Genomic DNA, 22,046 nt, shown 5'->3' with positions numbered 1-22,046 from the left:
ACATGACTGCAAGTCTTTAAACATGAGCATTTTTCTAAACAGTAACAGAAGTGTATTAGCTGCAAGGATAGCATAGCCATGTTGTAGAGAAGCTGCCCTGATCCTCTGTTTGTTGACAATGCATAGAAGATTTAGAATTATGGAACAACTGTCCCCCCCTCCTCCCCCTCCCCCCTCCCCCATAGTGTTAACAAAAGCTTAATTTTCCAGTTTTAAAGTGCAAATGATTCAGATACAACTGCTGCTGGAACAGGTCTGAACAGAAAATGAAGTCCTCTTATGAGATGTTTTCCAGAATATAAAAGATGAGCTCCATTATGACTGGCCCCTCACTCAACTGACACGCCCCTCCATGAATCACTGGAACTAAGGCACTGTCCAGGTCATTCATGTATTGAGAGGGCAGTGGCTGTCCATTACTCCCAGCTTGATAACCGACCTAAAAGATACAAAGTAAGAGTGGGTTTTACGGAGAGCAGGACACAAGGCTGCGACTCAGCAGGCAGTAAGGGAAGGGCTGTGCGTCAGGGTGAGCTGTGTGAGGGGCTGTGGCCTCTGCCCGGGGAAGTCGGGCCCTTCAACGGGATGAAGCGGGCGCTAAAGCGGCTTTTCCACTTGTTTTTGTTCTCTATGTTCCCAGTGGCTGCCTAGACAAAAGTGGCTTCTTTTTTTCTACTGCTTTGTCAAAGCAGATCATTCAGATCAGCAGGAACCGCATCCTGCATTATCAGATTAAGTCATGGAGTATTTTAAGGCTGGTTGGTGCTAAGAACGCATCCGCTGCAGGGCACGGCCAGCTGTCTTGCCAGGAGACCCTCAGCTCTGCTCATAGCTTTTGCTATAGAGCACTCTGGAGGGGACCTTCCTTCTGTTGCTCTGCCACATACGCAATGTGATCTTTTAGGAACAGCCGTGCTTGTGAACGATGTTGTATGCTCACCCACAAATACATTGAATATGCTCCTGCCTTTAACTTAAGGTAAAAAGGCCAATTGAGCGTCTCCTCTGAGCACGTGGTGGGGCTGTTCACAGGTTTCCGACTACAGAGCAGGTGCTCGTGGCATCTGGGGGTCAAGCCTGGTGTTAATTCAGGCTAGGCACCAGCTTTCCAAATTTAACAGATGGCCCAAAACACCAAACAGTCAGCACCACTCGATTAGCATCTGATATCGGCACCTCTTTAACCAAGAGAATGGCTGAAGTGCTGTATTTCCTTTCTGGGGAACAACCAAGGGAGCAACCCCCCAGTTAAACCAGAATTGTTCAAGACTTACCTGATCTGAGTCTAGCGTAACACGCAGCCCTAGCTTAGTCATTCCATCTTCTTTCAACAATTTAAGATGGGGACAGAGAGCTAAACAGAACGCCTTCGCCACGTTTTCAGTCAACCTGCTGTGATCGGCTGGGTCACTCAGACCATTATGTTGCTCATCATTTTCCAGGAAAAATACCTGAAGGAATGAGTTAACACAAGATATAACATGTGGCTGTTCTAGAAAATGACGTTACTGAGATGCCATTTAAACTTTTTAGAAATGAAGACTTAAAGAACAGCTGCTCAGGGAAGACCAGCGAAAGACTCCAAAGACAAGCCACCTTAGGGGGTAAAAAAATAAAAAAAAACTTCAAAAGAAAGATTTTAATATTTTTGTTCTCAAAAAGCTTTCAGTTCTGGTCAAGCGCCTCATTATGGAAATTCACTATGTATTGTACATAGTTTTTAATAAAAACCTGCTCTTAAACAGATGTCAATTTCAGGAAATTCACATTCCCATCCTGAAGATATGTTCTACTGTCATCACTGAACTTGTCTCTGTTGAGCCCAACTGACCTGGGAAAAAAACACTAAGATGGAGAGCTGCAGAGTGAGTAACTTGGTTTCTCCTGGGCAGGTTAAGTGAAACACTTCAAGAAATCTTCCAATACTGGCATTTGGTGCTGGCAGAGTCACAGCTGACATCAGCCATGAAAGCAGTTCCTTAACGGAGCAGCTACTGCACGTGATTTATACCACAGCACCTTCATTTTAAATTGCAGCATTTTAGAGAAGGTGCCTTGAAATAGCATTTTTTAAAAAGAATTATTAACATCTGTGTCCGTTTAAAAAGGTAGTTTTTAACAAATGCAGATGAAACCAACCGTTACGTTGGGTAACACAGCGAGCAAGTGTTTTTCAGGTTCCCTCCATCCTATGTTCAAGAACCACATGGGAGAGGAGGCGGCCAGTGCAGAGCGGGCTGCAGAGGCGGACTGCGACAGAGCCTGAGCTGCGCAGCAGCGATAGGATACTTTATTCTGCGCAATCCCGCACTGTATCTTCCCTTGCAGGTAGGAAATGTAACACGGGTTTGTTCTGAAGAATTTGCTGCTTTACTTTTGGTGAGCAGGGAGAGCAGGTCAAAAGAAGAGCAGGCTGCGGTTGCAGTCCCAAAATGCCAGGTGCTGGTTTACACGCAGCTCGACGTGACTGACTTACCTCTGTCCACCGAATGACCTTTCCGTTTGCCTTGTACTCTGAGCCATGAAATATCTTCACGCTTGTTATAGACTCCATTGATTTGCCATCAATAGGGCTTACAACACTGTAAAAGGGAGGGAAAAGGGTAAGTTACGCCTTAGCGGAAGCCACGAGCTGGACAGAGACCACTGCAAAAGAGAACTACTGGGGATCAAAGAGCAGCTCCTCTGCTGCAGCCGACTCCTCCAGCTGCCTCACTGCAGGCTTTTTCATAACCGAGTGTTCTGCAATTTGAGCTGCTACTACACAGCAACGTACCACATCAGCTTAGTGGGGCATAGACCAAAATTAGCCTCAGAAGAGAACCCAAAGGCTTCTCTCAGGGTTTCCAAACCAGTGATCTTGAATGCAACTGCTAATTGTGATGGTGGTGCTGGGCCTGGAGCTTCACAGTGAGCAGTCTTTCTGGAATGGGCTCCTTCGGGGCTGTGCAGGAGGGAAGAGCCAAGAAGCAGTGCGCTCCCTGCTGTCTCCTGCAGCTCCTACCTCTGACGCCCACCCTGATCAATATGCACAAACCAGGTGCAGGAAGGACCTTCCTGAAGGTTTTCAACAAAGCTTCACCCCAGAGCTGAGCTCTCATAAGGTGCTAATGCAGCAATGACCGTTCCATACAGATTTTAGTCACTTGTAACCTCAGTGTAGGCCAGCAACACCTGAAACGCTACTTAGTCCAGAATTTAAGTACAGAACCTAAGACTGACCTGGAGAGCCTGAAACTACAGGAATATCCTTCTTTCTAGATGCCAAATCCTTAAACATTGTGCCCATCACAACAGCACTTTAGTGCCATAAATACTTCAGCTGCCGTATACACCTTTCTTTTGGCTTAACTATCAAGAGTCCAAATATACTGTTGATGTTCAGCAATTTTATTTCCAGCACTACTTAATGCAAACTAAGCACCAGGAGAGCAAAGTGGCCACGATATGCAGGGTTCAGCACTGAGCGTTGGAGACAGATTAGTGGTTTCCAATAACTGGATATTAGCAATGGCAAAAAATCCATAGCATTGACAACTTTCTAAATTGATGCCCCAAAGCTCTGGTATCTCAATTCCATTTTCATTACATTTAATCACATCTTATCACTCAAAACAGAGGCAGAGACTTGTAATTCCTATTGATTTGAAGACTCATGCACCTTATAAGATCAATTAAAATTTTTAACAAATACAGTCAAGCAATGTCAAGCAATTGCTCCTCTACTTACCCCTTACTAAAGTTTTTATCATCTTCTACCCACTGGATATGAACGTGTTCCTGAGGGTCTTCAGCATCTACTTTGCCACAAGTGATGGTGAAGTCTTTCATCTCTCTCAATGCCTGCCGCAAAGAGTCCATGTTCTCCGCAGTTATCTGGACCATGACTCCATCTAGGGAACCAAGAAATCCTCATAAACCAAGATAAGCCACACTGAACAGAGCCTATATAAAAAAAGAAACGGGCTTCCTTCCTCTTTTTGCAACAGAAAGGTTAAACATCTATTTTAAGAGTCATAGGCAGCAATGCTACATAAAACCGTTTCTGAACTCTCAGATTCCTAAAACGCAGCACTGATGAGCGCTGACTAGGGAAAACACAAGGACAGTGTGAAGTCCCTCTAGCAGATAAAGTCAGCTATAGAAACGGCCGCATTAGTTTGCCTCAAAACTTGGCATCTGCTCTAGGGAACCCTCAGAAACCCCGTGTGACCCCCCTCCATTCAGCTATCACCTCTGTTGGCACTGGAAGCAGCACTCCAGCAGTGACAGAGCTTTTGGGAAGTCAATGCTTGCCTGACAGTGGCAAAAGATACAGAATTTGGATTGGATCAGTCTAAATTACTGCCGAAATAACTTAGGAATGATACCGTTCCCCAACGTACAGACTCCTTGCCTGAATCCACCTATACATGTCTTGCACTAAACCACAAATTTAGGCACAGAAAATGGTATAATGGCCTCCATACACTGACTTACAGTCAGATGACCACTTTTCAGCCCTGAGTGCCCACTCCCCCGTGGACTGCACACTCATACAGCTGCAAGCTCTCAAGCTGGCGCACCTTAAGAGTTCCTGCTCGTCAGCGGAGCTGTGCTAACTGACTGCACGCATGGGCTTCTTGCATACCTCACTCGCAAACCGTAAGGAGCACACTTAAAACACTACTGTCTGCACTGTCACATCTGCGGTGAGGTTAGACTACAGAGTTCTGTAGCTCAGCTAACAAGCAATAACGGCTTTCAATCCAGTGTACACAGTCGGCATTTATTTCTGTGATATGACAACTGGTAAAAGAAGAACAAAGCAAATCAGAGAGGTGCCAGCTCAATAGTGGTGACATGGCATATTCTTATCTGCCCACGCACAAGCATATAAACAATGCACATTCATAATCTTGCATAAAGCAGAGCTATTTGGGACCAGAGTAAGTTTAGCAGGGCTTCCTCTCCTGGTCAGTGGACTATGCATTTGATACTACTTAGGCTCACACAACCCAAACCAGTCAACTGATCACAGGCTCACAAGCCCGGTGTTTCATATCTTACCCTCATTTTCTTGTGTCCCTGCTCTACAGCATCTGGACAAGTTCCTCCTCATTAAAGAAAACAGGATTTTTTTGGCTAAAAAGTAGGATAAAGCTGAAGCAGCAGCATGATTCAAATGCCCAAGGCATAACAGCAGAGCCTTGATAACTACAGGGCTGAGCCGTGTGAAGAGGGAAGCGGTGTGTTTTAAGCAAGCAGTTCAGTTCTTACCTTCTACTATACTGGATTTGGCAAGGTAGCCTGAAGAGGATTTTAAAGCTCCACTGAACACAAAGAAGCTGGCACCAGTCACTGCAACAACAACAGGAGTGATTTAGTGAGACTTTCGTCAAACAATGCCTTACACAAGAATCAGGTATCACAGCTCTATCATCCAGAAAGGTGAATAATCTAAATCAGGACAAATGGTGCTTAGAATTATTGTGACTAACGTAGATCACAGGCTTGGATATGGAAGGGCAAATCACCCAGTTATCTTCTAAACTGGACAACAGTTTTTGTCAACCTCTAATAAATGCTCTTATTTCATCACTCTCCCCATACACACCTCTAAGTTTCAGGACTATTAATTTAGGGTAACCAAGTACATAAATAACTTCTAAATGTTCCCACACAGCTGGCAAAGATTGTGAGCGAGCTGTTTATGCATCACACTGTAACACCAACCCACTGGCAAGGCCACAGTTTAAAGCCATCTGATTTAAAGTAAAATTCTCTTAACTGATCGCTAAGCATCATGAAATTCCTGCTGGAAATCCCTCTTCTTGTCCCATATGTAAAATGAACAGAAGTCAGATAAGACCATCAGGCCTGAGTGACACTCCATGCCAGTATACTCACTGGAGTGACGGGGAATACTTGCAAAACATAAAAGTTGGCCTCTGTCTTGCTGGTTGTCATGTGGAGATAGTATAAATGTCTTTGCCAGAAATTTGCCCCAAAACCACAACATTTAAATTCTCAGCACGCTGCTGCTGCAGCCTTTCGGCCCACTCTAACAAAAATAAAGCCTGGAAATTAGATGGTCTAATTGAGGTGAACACGAGGAGTTTCTTGAAGATTCATTATTAAAATGCTGCCGTTGTTGGTTATTCCTATTTACCTTTCTCTCACACTAAATGTCATCTTCTTCCTTTCACATAGTATAGGTCAAGCACAGGCAAGACAGCCTCACCTGTAGTCTCCAATAATGCCAAAGACAGCTCTCATTATTAATGCAGAGACGTTGCCTAAGCCAATTACAGCGCCGTGACCTCTGGAGCACCGCAAGTCCTGAGCTGTATTGTGCAAGCAGTATTACCATATTTACAAGGCAGCAAGCTGTTACGTGCTTTATTTTACGTCTGCTTGATCTATGAAGTTGCTAGAACACCTCTCAGACAAATTCAGGACAGCATCATTGAGCCAGAGAAGCATGATGTAGACTGTACGCAGGATGCAAACTGCACAGCGTGCCTCCTGACATCTAAGATCGTGGATTCTCCAAGGGGAATAAAACACCGAGGGGGTAAAGGGCAGATAGAGCAACATGTTACTATTCCTTGTGTTGCATGTCTAACTCACAAAGCTGCCCATTCAGTAACGCCAGCAGCCTGAATTATTTTCTCTGAATGTTTAAGAGAAACTCAGTGAAATGCAGACAAATCCAGTTCTGACCGATTCACAAAGCCCCGTGCTGGAACGGTAACACAAATGGCAAAGAAGTCACGCAGAGCGCCGGGAGGGAACGGCCTCCTCGTGAACCCCCGTTCTCACCCTTCCTCGGCTGATTATGGATGCTGATGGCCTGCGTCTGGTAATTCCCGTCATCATTCTGAACACACACCAGATGCGAGTCTGCTTTCTCATTGAAGCACGCTCCCCCTGCTAGAACATGCTCGTTGGATTTGTTCATGGCTTTCATCATCTGCAAACAAAAAGGTTTACCATTTCTACCCTGTTCATCAAGCACTACCATAAATGGGTGATTCTTGGAACAGTTTAATCAGACAGAGCAAGCTTCTCAACAGGGCTCATATTCTCATGTTGGATTTTAGCACTCAGAACCATAAACTGCTTTGGAAAAGAGGGTTCAGGTCTTACACCATCTAGATGCTTTAAAAGTGCTACCTTTTATGTAATTAAGATAAACGGTAAAAGGGATAGCTGAGCTATATAGGTTGCAAAAGCTATTCTCTCTAGCCGTTTTAAAAAAATAAATTCACAGGAAAAAAAAAAAACAGTAGAAAAACATAGGGAGGAAATATCTGGCGTGTTTACACAACTACAGTTGCTTATGACATAAATCATAAATGCTGCCCCAGCAGTTCAGTGCTAGACTGGCACTCAGACTTGTGGCATTTAATCCTGGTTCGGCCATGACCAAAAAAGCTTTAGTGTCTCTGTGCTTCACCTGCATGAACTGCTGAAACTGGGATCAACGTTCCCAATTTGACGACTTTTAAACAAGATCTGAATCACAGATATCCAGAAATAATTTTAATTCTCTGCAAAGGAGATCTCCAAAAAGTTTTGCTGATTATCATCTAAGAAAAACCTAGTTACATGCCTTGACAAAATACTCCTGTAAATTACACAGCTTCTTTCCTTTTCTCCTCTCTTCCTCTTCACGGGGGCTCAGACTATGAGATTTTTGATCCAAAAGAAAACTGAGGGAGTCATCTATCTCTGGAATTCATTTCAAAACCAAAAATTATATGTTTGCTTAAAAGACAAAAAAAAAAAGAGGCAAATTAAATTACCCCCCCCCCCAAGAAAACCCTGATGAGAAGGAAAATGCTGAATTATTTGACATCTCTTAACAGCACTCATACTCCCATCCTCTGCTTCCTGTAGCTGATAAGCACGCACGCTACACACAACACATTTGTCTCTCTCAGTCTAACATAAAACCTTAATTATAGTGTCAGGAACATTAGCTGATGCTCACTATTGACAAATGTGCACAGGTGTAATGTTTGGGGAGGAAACTTAATTAAGATTTTGCATCAGACAACAGTGTATTTCATTATCTAGTTTATCATGTCATGCTCCAGAAACAAGATTTTAGCTCAACAGCAGCCATCTTTACGGAGAGCAGGAGCTCCAATCAGCATTGCAAGAAACCACTGGACATGGCAACTGTACTTTGTAACAAGGCAACTGATTAAAAAATGACAGTCACCTCTTCTGAAGGACTAAACAGGCAACTAAGTATCACTCGAAGTTGTAGAAAATGTAAATAGTTTTGAAGATAAAAGTACGTATTTAATAGCAAAACTATGTATTAATGTTTAATTTGTTAATTACAGTCTGAATTCTCCACATTTAATCCATGCATGAGATTTAAAATAATTTTTTCACTTTCTGGATAGCTTGAGTGACACTGTTTTCTAATTAAATACCACTTTACATGGGAAAAGGGAAAGGTTTTGTGATTTAATTCATCTTAATTCAAACTAAACTCAGATGAAAAATTTCTAGTAATTCAACCTTGCAACTGGATTGCAAGCAATAATGTTAAATAAGTAACACTTCCTTCATTTAAAAAGCCGAATCCTTACTTCACACCGGAAAGAGAACCCAGTCCTGATGCAGAGATTTTGCTGAGCTGCATAACACAGGAATTTCCTCACGGTCCAGCTTAGTGCAGAACTGAAGCTCACACACTTGCAACCGCCAGGCACAGCTAACACCAGACTACATCTTGTGTGCCAATCCGTATTTAATTCATGCAAAGTTTACTGCCCTTTTCCATTTTCTCACAACTGCATCAAGAATTAATATACCTTTTAACAGATCCTTTATCTTCTTGCTTCATCAGTTTCAGCTTTTTCAAACTGCACATAAGAACACTTTTTCCTTTTTTCCAATTTATTTCTTTATTCTGTTATTTTACTCAAATGCTTCTTGCAGGGAAATTCTCTCTTGAGAAAAAGCTGTATTCTGCTCTGATATTACAAGAACTTCTACAAATACCGTTTTGCCCAGGAGCTTTGCTCTCACCCCAAATGCTGATTGGTTTCAAAATACCAATACCCATTCTATTCAGACAGACCACAAAATCAATCACCTTCTCCATTGCTCTTTCATTATTGTTCAAATATCCTGTCACTAAGCTTCCTCAACAGTACTAAATCCTAGAGACACTGATTTTTTTCACATCAGAAATCAAGTATAAAATTTAGATGTCGAAATTTTACATAAAATAAACAGCAACCAAGAAAATACTAATAAATGCTTTGAATACGCACAAACACATAGATGAGAAAAGCTAGTGCACTTTTTCTTTCTAGTTCAGCTCAAGCGTGAAGTTTGCCAACTTATTTCTTCAAATCAAACCAGTATTTTCTATTACTTACTATTACACTTTATAGGTAAACAGTTAAAAAAACGAAGAAAAAGAGTTTAAGAGTTTAATTAACACTAAATTGAATTGCATACTTCCTGTGGCACCACGCTCACTCACCCTCAAAACATGTGTGCATCATGCATTTATCAATTGCTTTTGAGGCAGTTTTTCCTAGTGGTGGTGAATAAAATAAAATTCCTTTTGATCCCAGGTCCTCCAACCACAAAGAAACAAAGAAAAACATATTTCTTATAAGCATTACCTCATTGTATCTGTTGCTGGGAATTTTGATGCTGGTTTTTCTGACTTCCATATCAACCACTAAACCTTGGACCACCGGCAGTGTGTACTGGTAATTTCTGAAGTCCTGGTAATTAAAACAAGTTTTTAAAAGTTAGTCATGATGATCAACATTAACGCCGTAGGTTATCCTAGTGACTCCTAGTTAGCCCATTAAAATAATTGTAATCAGTGACTGAAAGGCAGGGAGGAATGGAGACATCACAGCTTGTAACCTACATAATTGCAGTACACAAATGAAAAAAAAATCATCATGACTGTTCGCCATTTCACTGATTTTCTTACATCAAAATTAATATTCTCCAGCCTTGAATGTCATCACTGTATGTAAGAAAATTTGCTCTCTGTGTTCTGTTACATTACTGGATAGAGTTATTAGTGTTTCTAGCAGTGAAATTAAGTCATACATCAAAGAGAATTTTCTATATTGCAAACATTAGCAAAGTAGGAAGAGCTAATAACTTCGCTTCAGTTGAAGCTCTGTATAATCAGAGAGCTGTGACTGCACACTGTGATGACCTAGCACTTCTGAGGAAGGAATCGGAGCAACTACTGTGCTTATTTCCGGATCCAAACATTCTCAGGTGGCCAGGTTTTGGACGTTGATTTGGATACCTTTTTATAATTCACCATGTTGTCGAAAGCTAACATCCAATAACAGTAACAGCAGGTAAATTCACCCAAATGCCCACTCTTGTAATCTTCTAAGCATGCCAGCTACTATGTGCAACAGGAGTACAGTTCTCCCCACATTGAGCCATTCACACCGATGGAACGTGCAAACTCAGTCTCGGCACTTACTGCGAGAAGGTTCATAATCGTGTGTCCAGTCTCTCCAAACAAAGGCTTACGAAATCTGACACTAAAAAGTGGGCATGGATAAACTAGGATAAAATAAAACAGAAAAGATCAGATTCAAATTTGCATACTGAGATTCTGCAAAACCAGACTCAAATACAATCTCCTCAGTTGAATATGGGAAACAGCAGCAAAAGAAGAGATTGGAAAGAAGACCAGAGTTCAAAAAGCAAAGGGGAGGAAGGGTTTAACATTATAAAGCACCTTACACGTGTGTCATGGCTCCTTGCCCACCGCACTAGAAACAATAAGAATAATTATGTGGAATGCTTACAAGTGCCACACTGTGAGCGTGAAACCTAGAGATCGGGACACTGATTGCAAAGATGACCTTTCTAAATGCTTTTCTCAGGCTACTTCTTGGAAACAGCTTCTCCCTTTTTTATGACCACCCTGCTGCTCTCCACTATAGCACCATAAGCCTTTAGCTTCTGTGGCTGTTGTGTGACATTCATGCGGTAATACTGAGATTATTTCATTTTCTGTTTTCATAATTTCACATTAATGTGGCAAATTCTCTACAGCAGTATGTCAAAAGCAATTAAAATTACATTCACAGTATGTCAGCAATGCAAAATACCTGCATTCCTTAGCTGACTTAGGCATACTTGCAAAATATCTATGACGCAATTCAAAATGTAATGTATGGATCTGGCTACATTACCTTGTGTTGCAGCAGATGCCATAACAGTGCTTGAAACATGACTCATGCAGTAATATGTAATGCCAAGGTTTTCTAAACACAATGTTTGAAGGAAGGTTCCTAAACTATCCTCAGGCAAACACTCAGCCTGATTTCACAAAATGCTGCACATCTTCGCAGTTCCCCATGTAGTCAGAAGGGGCTGCAAAACATGCAGCACGTTTGAATAACATCATCAGGATTTCCTGATAGAAATAAGCTCCAGCTTCTGCGCACTGATGATCTGGAAAGCTTCTCAGCTCCTACATGTGCACCATACAGCTGACCAACTCATGCATAGTGTCCTGAGGCACCAAAAAGTGCTGAATTTCCCACGTCTGCAAGCCTGGACTCATATTGCTGCTCAGATGCACTGAATTCCCTGTGCTTGAGATGCATGGTTGATATGCAGATGTTTTCTGGACAGCTAGCAACCTGGAGTGCCTCCTGCATCTGATCTGCTGTGTATTCAGCAGCACTGGACAAATGGCCAAAATCTGACAATTCCACCAGAAAAGAGGATGTACCCAAGGAAACCTGGGACACAAATGCAGCCCCTTCCGAGAGGGGACTGAGGAAGTGATCTGCAGTCAACTCTGTCACAGCACAAGTGAATGTGCCTGAATCCAAACGACAGCTATAGAAGTAATTCAAACCCCAGCTTCCCAGCATATTCAGAGCAGGTACTTCTGTCTGTGAATATCAAAACATTTGTTTCTGTGCTCAAAAACAGATGTCACATCCAAAATATGAGCATCTTTGTTTGTTTTTCTAAATGTTCACAGAAATAAATACACTACTTAAAAACCTCATGCATACACACAAAAACTTAAATACCTTTAACACTAATGTTTCTTCGGACAACTTTAACCTAGAATCCTTATCCTCAGAAAGCAAATTTTGAAGATTTTCTTTTTCCTCTCTAGTAGCGTATGTATTTTATAAAAAAATACCCAATGTTCCCTAAGCATCACAAGTTAAATTTACATATCTCTATAAAGTGTATTCTAAAACTTACTTTGTTAAAAAGTTTTGAAAAAGAACTAACAACAGACCATTTTCATAGTAATTCAGATTTACGAGATGTGACAGTTAAAAAAGCAGATGAGCAAGACAGCAAATTTTTGGCCCATCATGGTGGACAGACTTCCAATAACCTCTTGGCTCCCGTGATGGCAAATGCTTTTTGAAAACCATTTTATTCTAACTCTATGCTAATTTCATGCTAACTGCTAAGATTTTGTTCAGCTGAAACACTCTCTCCAGCCTATTTGTTAATAGTTTCAACAGAATTTTTGCAATAAACTGCAACATCAGTTGCCCCTGCACACATATTGCTATTCTCTGGAAAATGAGCATGGTTTTAAAAACCTAAAAGCAAATGCTCTTTCATTTCAACACAGAAAAACCTTAACGTCTCAAAGGCTCTCCCCTGTCCTAAGTACACCAGCTAAATAAGGCTTGTTCTGCACATAACCATTTCAGGTTACTAAGTGAACTACAAACAGCTGTTCGGAACTAGATTTGTCTCGACAAAAATCTCCCTGATCAACCAGTACAGCTGTAAAAGGCTGTAGGTCATATCACAACCTCAGTACTGCCGTGCTGTTAGTTGGATGCAATGTGGGTATGAAACACAATTTTTACTTGCCTGTTTAAGCTTGTGTGGCTTTGACAGGTAACAATTTAGGGCTGGGTGTGTGTGCTCTAAACCCCAATATATTCTCCTGCAGAAATAATTGCAGCTAAAAGAATGTATGTTACTTACGTCTGTATTCAGCTCCAAGTCTCAACATCAGCCGAATGGGGAACACTTTAGCCCAGGGAGTCTCCCATTTCTGAATGAGGATGCCAAACAAGTACGGTGGGGTTGGGAGCACCAGGTCTTGCAGAGACTGATACGTAGCTGCAACGTACAAGAACCCTCCATGTTCTTTGCTTCCAAGGAAGCTCTGGCTGAAAAAGGAGTGTCCCAGGTTGCCCACAACGTTACCTATGAACAAAAATGCTCATTACTTCACTAGATTGAGAGCTATATCAAGAATTTAAAGAGTTTTTCAGAAGGGAAAAAAAATCCATATTAAAACCACTTTGCTTCCTGAAGCTCTAATATCTATTTATCACACCAGAAACAATGATTCATGGCACACAGGGGCTCAGGTTACCTCCTGTGCAGAAGCGCATAATCTGTTACGGAATAATTGTTGCAGACTAAAGCCACCAAAGCCATGATATCTCAGGCTGATCCACCTTTGGTGATACACGTACTCAGTGACTATCACTGGTATGAAGTCAGTTCTGTAGGAACACACGCACATACCTTCCTTTCTGCACCTGACTGAGCCATGCCCCTAAGTGTTACCAGGACAGCACGTGCAACCACAGACCTACTGCCTTTCCTGGGGCAGCAGGGAGGGAGACTAACCCAAACCATTTCTGTGATCTGCCTCTTTCGTGGAGATCTGCTTGTTTCAGGTAGTAGAGGCAGTGTAATGGAGGAGATGATGCATCCCAGGGATAGCTGGGGAAGAGTATGGGCAGCTCAGCCCAGTATTGCTGCTAAGGAAGTGGTACCTGCAACCCCCTCAGCACTACAGAAGCACCCAAAGAAAGCCTGTTTCCGGGGTCCTCCAGATACTCAAGGCGTTTCCACTGCATAAGCTGCTGTTGACTGAACTAAACTTTTAGACCCAGCTGCGACTAAAGAGAGATGTGCACCCGGTCAATCGATTAATGCCCACTGGTTGTCTTTCCATTTAGGCAAACCACTGGGGTGCCTGCTCAGACACATATTGAAGATCTGGGTCATTTTAAGAATTACACAAAAGAGTGTTTATTTAATTAGTATACTTAATGTAAAACGCAACTGAGAGAGACACAGGGGAGAAACATCACTAATTTTTACTCACATTTTTATTCTTTGATGCTCTTAATTTCCAAAAATGTTTACACTGGAATGGCTGAATGAATCTGAATGTTGATTAGATTATTATAACATCCAACGCAGCATTTAACATTGAAGCAAAGAACCATGGTGTGATTCCTTTTATCAAATGACAACAACAGCATGCAAATAATGTACAGAACAGCTGATCACAATTCTCCATAGGAAGATGTGAATATTAATAGTGTTGATTTGCTCTCAAAGAAAAACAGAAGTAATTTCAGAGAGCACGCTGTGGTTGATCACACCACTCCTGAGGAATCGCATGGGTTTGAGGCACTCATGCAGGCCTCCTAGGCTCCTGCAATAAACCCAGACTTTCTCACCTGCAGACAGAGAGACTGCTAAGTAGGAGTTTCTGCTCTTTTTCCGCCACCTTATAACAGAGTGTTTGTATTTGAACTCAAGGCAGCGATGTGCATGTCCCCAACATGCGCATCAACTGGACAGTAACTGGAGGGTTTCTCCCTTTTACACACAAGAGACACACACAGACACACAAACACCAGGTTTTAAGTAAGCAAAAACATAAGTCACAGAAGTGCAACTTTGACCTCCTCAGTTATACAAGTATGATCTTCAGGTTAAACTTCCTCTATTTTTACACTGCAAACCAGCCTAAAAATCATACACAAGCATTTACAAATGCAAGAAAAATAAATACAGTAGATACAGTTTTGGCCAGCAAAGGAAAGGCTAACCAATGAGTCCCTTCATGTCTGTCCTTTACAATTAAGCCCTATGAAAGTCCCAAGTCATAGCAACCCTCCATGAAGCCAGCACAGGCATGAGAATAATACAGCTATTCCTGCCCTCACTCTGGAGGTGTGGCCACGCTACTCTGCATTCCTCCAGACCTCCGTGGCACAATCACCACCAAGTATTGCTTCCTTCGCATGACCGTAGGACCTCCAGCTTTAAACATAGCTACTGGCAGGTCTGTAAACAAAAGGCTCCTTTTGTACTCTGACTAATAAGTAAGTTCAGGGGTTTCCTTACTATTCAAATTTGTGGGCACCTTAGTGGAATTTTATTTTTTTCTGTGCTCATAAGGTGCTGCACAAACTAAGTTCAAGTTCTTTGTTAAAATGAGACAGGCTTCAGCAGCCCAGGCACCCCATGACAGGGTGTGGGTCATTCGTAGTTTGCCACTATCCTGTGAAGCTGATTTGTAATTTTACAGATAAACACAAGCCAGAGCTGACATCATCAACTTGGATCAAATTCCATAACTCTTACAGTGGCTACAATTTCTGTAATGCTCACCTGAGCATACTTGATGAAAAGTAGCTACTTGTCAAACTGAAGGACTAACATGATTAATAGATTCACATCAAATTTTGTCAGCTGCTGAAAATCATTGATCCTGCCCATATGCAAACGCATTTCTCTGTCAGCCTGTGCTGTGACACTATTGCCTGCTCAGTGAAAACACTGCTAATGCACCAACTCAGGCATCTTGCAAGTGAGTGCAAACCAATGCATTGATTCGTGTTCAAGAAAAAGATTTTCTCTTATCTAAAATAGCTTTCTATCTCAACTCCACTTGCTTGCTTTTGCAATTCCCACCTACCCTCAGTAATCTCCTTTTCTTCATTTATACTTCCTTCTTCCCTTCCCATCTGTTCTTACCCAAATAGAAGCTACAAGCCTGATAGTAAAATTACTTGGGGAGCTTCTCGGTTCCAACAACATGACCACAATAATCCTTTCCAACCTTAAAATGTATGAAGTGTATGAACTGCTAAACTGAATTGAATTCTGCGCCCTTTTCTGAAGCATTTTCTGTGTGAAAGAGGCTAGGCGAAGTGAAGCTGTACAATACCGTATAGTTCTGAGATGTGTGGTACTGCCCACTGGGATGAGAAAGCAATCAGACGTTTCCACTTGTGACTGATGCCAAGTGCTGCAGCAGAAGGGAATGACTACTTATTTTTTCCGTTTCAGGAGATGGAGATCCAAGGCTCACACGCTTGGGATGCCTTAACAAGAATTTTTTCAGCCAACAGAAACATGAAAAAAACCCTCAGAGTGGAATGTGCAACTCAGCTGTTCAGCACTTTGCTACCATAAGCCACGGCGTTATAAATTACTCCTTTTGACACAAGCAGCTCGCACAGTGAAAGCTCCGATCGGTTACTGCTATGAAGAGAACAAACTATTGGGATTAGGTAGTTGTGCTGCAATTCACTATTATAAGAGCATGCAAGAGCCTGCTATGTGGACAGCATGTGTCCACATAGAATCAAGCAAGTGTTTTCCTACACACCTCTCTAGTGCCCTTTTCAACCCGCAAACCCAAGTCAAAAAGCTTCTTTGGACTTTGGGCTTGTCCCACAAATATTTCTGTACTAGCCAGGGGTTGTCAGCCTTTCCTGCCATGTCTCTGAAGGTGGTTCCAAGTGGTTTCAAGTCAAGACCCCACTGATAAGTCGCTATGACCAACATGGTCAAACCCAAACCACTGCACCATTACATATTTTAAGCATAGAACTGTGTTTCAGAGGCTTGTAGAGAAGGTGTAGCTGTCAGAAAAACCTCCGAAAAAGCTAACCTTCTCAAAGGCATGTAATTCAATTTACAAAGTATCACAATTTCCTTTCTAAAGAGGTAATCTCAGAGTGAACAGCAAGGTGCCTTTATTTATACTAAGTTCCAGCACCTGACATCAGACAATTGATATTATTTAGGAAGTGCCTTAAGTGCACATGATGCTTGTAAAGCAGGTCTGCAGGAGTCAGTACTTATTCTCTTCTCAATTATGCTGGGTTACCCTTGACTTTTTAATCCCAAGCAGCTCTATAAAGGCCTTTAAAACAAACATGCTTTTATCCACTGATGTGACTTTCTCCTCTGTCATGATCCATGCTGGTCTGAATTCTTCATTTAGGTATCTTCCTCTGATGAAAAACGTACTTTGCATATCAGTTTGGCAATCCCTTCTGGACTCAAATAAAATAGTTTATACTAGGAAAGGTAAAGAAAAAAAAAAGATTTCTGCATTTGTTTATTGTCCTCAATAATGTGGTGAAGCCACTTAGGTGCTTTTCCCAAAAACACTGAGGTTAAATTCCTAATGTATGCTTCATATTTTGGTTAATCCCAGGTCAAAAAGCTACTATTAGCATCTAGTCTTAGGAAAGGCATATATATGTGGCTTGAGGAAGTTAGCTGCATCTGGCCGGCCTCATTCCATTGTCATCAGTAACAACCAAGAATTGCCAAGTACCAACACTATGCCAGCATCCTGAAAACCCAAGCATCCCAGTTGAGTAAGAGATGCAAAGCAATATTCACCTAAGAACATTCTTGCCAGATGGATTTTCTTAAAGAGAAAATGAGCACATGCTCTTTGGAAATGCAATACAAACCCAGTCACTACCACACCAAGAGCCACAAAGAGCCACAGAAGAGACAAGATAGTGAATGTAACTTGATGGCACATCTGTGGCAGATGCCAACATTGAGAAAAAACATGAGAAACTCAATATTCAAAGTTCTGACCACACTCAGCATCTTTCTATTGAAATACATCAGCAAGTAATTTGGAAAGAACTTACTCATATTGGCAAGGGACATAATGCTTCACTTACTATCACTGTGAGTAGCAGTTACCAGCATGAAAAACTTCCTCAGACTAGTCTGTAGCAGTCTTCCAATCACTCTCACACTTTATATGATGTTTGATTTTTGTACCTATCTTTCCACATGACAGTTGCAGGGGTGTATTATTCACTCAGTTCACCTGTTTTCTGTTCAGAACATCTACATGCGCTTCTTTACAGATCTACTCCATATAAGCTACCTCCTTATTTAATTGAAACCAGGCTGGGTAAAAAATACACAAAACTGACTGCGATAGATCCACCCTCACCCAGAATATCCCCCAAACCAGAGCAATCACAAAGCCATTTCAAGCAGTTGTCAGATTTGCATTTTCACTTCAAAAGTAACAGTAGCATTTATTGTATTCCCCGAAACAGTTGATGCACTAGGGCATATCTGGCAGCTCTATATTAACACATCCAACTGCTTCAAAGTACCCATTCAGACGGACAGAAGTTCTCATTTTTCCATTCACTAGACCTCCTGCTAGGCTTATAGCCAACAGACAAGGATAATCATGGGATTACTACCACAACAGTACAACTACTACAACCACAACAGAAATCATTAGCTTTCAATTTCCAAACAAGAAAAGCAACACAGCAGGGAGCTTGTTGACAGAAGGGCCATAGGAAAAATAAAGCAATCAAAACTGAACAGCAATTAATACTTGCCTTAATTTACAACTTCATAATTTATTATAACTCACATACATACAACCTATAGTGAAAAATGCCATTTTTCCTTCAAAATCTCTCCATTGTTTTACAGTTATAAAGTCCTAACACCAGACTGTAAGCTTGAGGTTGAGGACTTCCCATAAGAAAACTAAAGTTCGGGGCGGTGCTGCATCTTATCCATGCTGAAACCGGAGAGGAATCTGAAGGACAAACTGCAAAGTTTTGAGTGTACAGACTACCCGCTCCTGCCTGGGCTCTGCTGCCGCTATGTGCACATGCTAGACCCATACTCTGCAAACAGCTGAGAGCGATAACTAGGTCAGAGGACACGACTCGGCCTCAAGAAACAGGTTATCCTCCGAGGAAAGCAGAAACATTTGGGAAGAGGCACAAGTACGTACAAGTTTGTGCAGACTTGAATGCAAAATACAAACTTGAGCAAGAAGCACTAGTAAATAAATGTGACTCGTGAAAAAATAAATCGCTATAGATATGGGCTTTAATTAAATAACCAAAAGGAGAATCGTGTATTTTTCAGCTGAAAACAGAAACAACAAGAAACCCCAAATTATTCCAAAACAAAATCAACATCACGAGAAGTAATTCTTGTTTCCATTCCAATAAAAAATACTATATGTGTTTTTTTTTATTTTATGACTGTTTTTAAGAAAACATTTACTAAAGGAGATAAATAAAACACATCCACAGAATTTATTTCAGTTTCCTGACGGCAAAATAAATTTAAACCGATACACTATATAATGAAAAATGAAACTGTGAGGCAGGGTTTTAAATAGTCTCTAACTTCTAATGGGAATTCTCGTTTACTCTAAATGTCTATCATCTAATCGTCAGGAGAGGTGCAGTACTTCTGAAATGAACAACTTTGGAATTGTGGCTCCATCTACAACAGCCTGCAAACTGCTAACCACTTCCCGGGGATTACAAGCACCAAAGTGAAACCCCTACAGCATCACATCCCGTCTCTCTGGCTGAACGGTGTTTAAAACAGCCAGAGCTGCAAACATGCTAATGTATACTTCTCCCTCCCAAACACGCATGACTTGGAAAGAAAAAAGGATGAATATTGAGAGAGTGCATTACAAAATGCTATGGGAATTTATCAAGGTGCTATGTTCTGCAAAAACTTCCGTGCAGTTTGGTATTACATAGCAATTCAAGGTGTCCATCTACTTCTACTACATGTCTGAAATACAACAGAGAGCAAATCCTACCAAAAAAGTATTACACAGTGGAATTCTTAAACAATGAAATTTGGTTTCTGATTAAGAATTGTACAATAGTAGGCCGCTCTTTCCACCAGTGCTATTGTAAGATATCAAATTACTATCACTAGAGCACTAAAAAAAGAATTCCAAATATATTATGTAGGAGTTATAAATTATGTATTTCTGTAGTGTAATTATACAGAACTTCATTGCAATATACACACCAAGCTGGATTTATATCTGCAATTTATATATACACACACACATACACACACGCACGCAATTTTTCATATCTGTCTCCCTCTGAATAACATAATAATTAGAAGATAAAGCATTGCAAATGAAGTGAGGTTTGGCAAGGTATTTGTTTCCAGTGTACCCAAGATCCATTACAATATGTGATAATAGCCCATTCTGAACCTGGCAACCTCTCTCGACAAGCTGACCTTTGTTGTATGAAGACATGTTAGGAAAAAAAGATCTTTTTCACTATTTTAATAAAGTGTTGGATTCAGTCATAGAATCATAGAATAGTTATGGCTGGAAAAGACCTTTAAAATCATCAAGTCCAACTGTTATCTAACTCTACCAGGCCCACTTCTAAACCATGTCCCTGAGCATCATATCTAGACGACTTTTAAATACATCCAAGGATGGCGATTCAACCACTTCCCTGGGCAGCCTGTTCCAGTCTCTGATAACCCTTTCAGTGTAGAATTTTTTCCTAATGTCTAACCTAAACCTCCCCTGGCACAACTTGACGCCATTTCCTCTTGTCCCATCGGTTGTAACTTGTGAGAAGAGACCAACACCCACCTGTAGTTGTAGAGAGCAATAAGGTCTCCCCTCAGCCTCCTTTTCTTCAGACTATACAACCCCAAATCCCTCAGCCACTCCTCATAAGACTTATTCTCAAGAACCTTCACCAGCTTCGTTGCCCTTCTGTAGACCCTCTCCAGCACCTCAATGTCCTTCTTATACTGCAGCGCCCAAAATTGAACACAGTACTCAAGGTGCAGCCTCACCAGCGCTGAGTACAGTGGGACAATCACTTCTCTAGTCCCACTGGCCACACTATTCCTGACACAGGCCAGGATGCCGTTGGCCTTCTTGGCCACCTGGGCACACTGCTGGCTCATGTTCAGCCAGCTGTCAGTCAACACCCCCAGGTCTTTTTCTGCCAGGCAGCTTCTCAGCCACTCTTCCCCAAGCCTGTACCGTTGTATGGGGTTGTTGTGGCCCAAGTGCAGGACTCGGCACTTGGCCTTGTTGAAGCTCATACTATTGGCCTCAGCCTGTCCAGGTCCCTCTGAAGACCCTTCCTACCCTCAAGCAGATCAACACTCCTACCTAACTTGGTGTCATCTGCAAACTTACTGAGGCTGCTCTCAGTCTCCACGTCAAGATCATTAATAAAGATATTAAACAGGAGCGGCCCCAACACTGAGCCCTGTCAAACACCACTTGTGTCCAGCTGCCAACTGGATTTAACTCCATTCACCACCACTCTCTGGGCCGAGCTGTCCAGCCAGTGTTTGATCCAGCAGAGTACATGCCTGTCACTCCAAAGGCATTGCAAATGATATGCAGAACCCTTCATAAATGTATTTTCAGTATATAACCTTAATGTGATCCAATTTCACCTCTGGAAAACGAGCTTTATTTTCTAATCAGTGGAACCAAATACTTGCACTTTTCCTTACACAATAATTTTTGAGTTCTAAGGTCCAAAACCAGCTAAAAGTGGAAACCCATTTACTTATCAATGTAAAATGTGTAAAAGTTTACATAATAAAATCTTGCAATTGAGATACTAAAATTGAAAATTCAGGGATAATTTCTGCAATGCCCCACAATTCATTCCAGGCACATATATACATAAATATCTGTATTACTTTATAATATAAATAGTATCTTCTTAATGTGGCAATTGACACACACACTGTGGGAATCGAATTTCTAAACTACCTGGTTTGTGGATATTTAACATACTATCCACAAGAATTTTGTTTCTATGTCTTTGAAAAAGCTACCCCGACTTCAAGCTGGAAAAAATAATTCATTATTAAAAGCAATGTCATTAGCGCACCCATGAGTCCCGCTGAATACCCTACTACACTTCCTGCTAAATGAAGTACAGTACTAATTTCAGATACGTTAGCCATATGCAAATTCTTACCCCAGCACCTAGCAGAAGCAGCCAGAGCAGACAGTCAACAATGGCTGCTGAACACAAAGTTGTCACAGGCAGAGTCCTCCCACTCTGTTGCTCTAATAGTCTATGCATGATCTTTATAGCCCAAACTTCTTTGTTCTGCTGGCAACCAGAGGAAGGCTGGGAGATCTCTGGAGTAGCTCCCCAGGTCAC

General features: G+C 41.5%; 1 protein-coding gene across 1 annotated transcript in view; it reads right to left on the bottom strand.

Moving 5' to 3' along the window:
• Nucleotides 1–190: 190 nt before the first annotated feature.
• ZFYVE9 (zinc finger FYVE-type containing 9) overlaps nucleotides 191–22,046 on the bottom strand; it is a gene marked incomplete at its 5' end in the record, with an annotated part of 39,754 nt that continues 17,898 nt past the window's right edge. Inside the window, 9 exons of the mRNA XM_082483419.1 lie at nucleotides 191–439; nucleotides 1,275–1,451; nucleotides 2,477–2,582; nucleotides 3,731–3,893; nucleotides 5,260–5,340; nucleotides 6,805–6,955; nucleotides 9,642–9,746; nucleotides 10,481–10,563; nucleotides 12,988–13,212. Of these exons, the coding sequence (XP_082339545.1) occupies nucleotides 278–439; nucleotides 1,275–1,451; nucleotides 2,477–2,582; nucleotides 3,731–3,893; nucleotides 5,260–5,340; nucleotides 6,805–6,955; nucleotides 9,642–9,746; nucleotides 10,481–10,563; nucleotides 12,988–13,212 (1,253 nt within the window). The 3' untranslated portion in view covers nucleotides 191–277. The remainder of the gene's footprint in view (nucleotides 440–1,274; nucleotides 1,452–2,476; nucleotides 2,583–3,730; nucleotides 3,894–5,259; nucleotides 5,341–6,804; nucleotides 6,956–9,641; nucleotides 9,747–10,480; nucleotides 10,564–12,987; nucleotides 13,213–22,046) is intronic.

The sequence above is a fragment of the Vanellus vanellus genome (assembly GCF_965231255.1).
Source record: "Vanellus vanellus genome assembly, chromosome: 5".
NCBI lineage: Eukaryota > Metazoa > Chordata > Aves > Charadriiformes > Charadriidae > Vanellus > Vanellus vanellus.
Note: the sequence above shows the minus strand (reverse complement) of the source record. Positions and strands in the feature narration are given on the sequence as shown.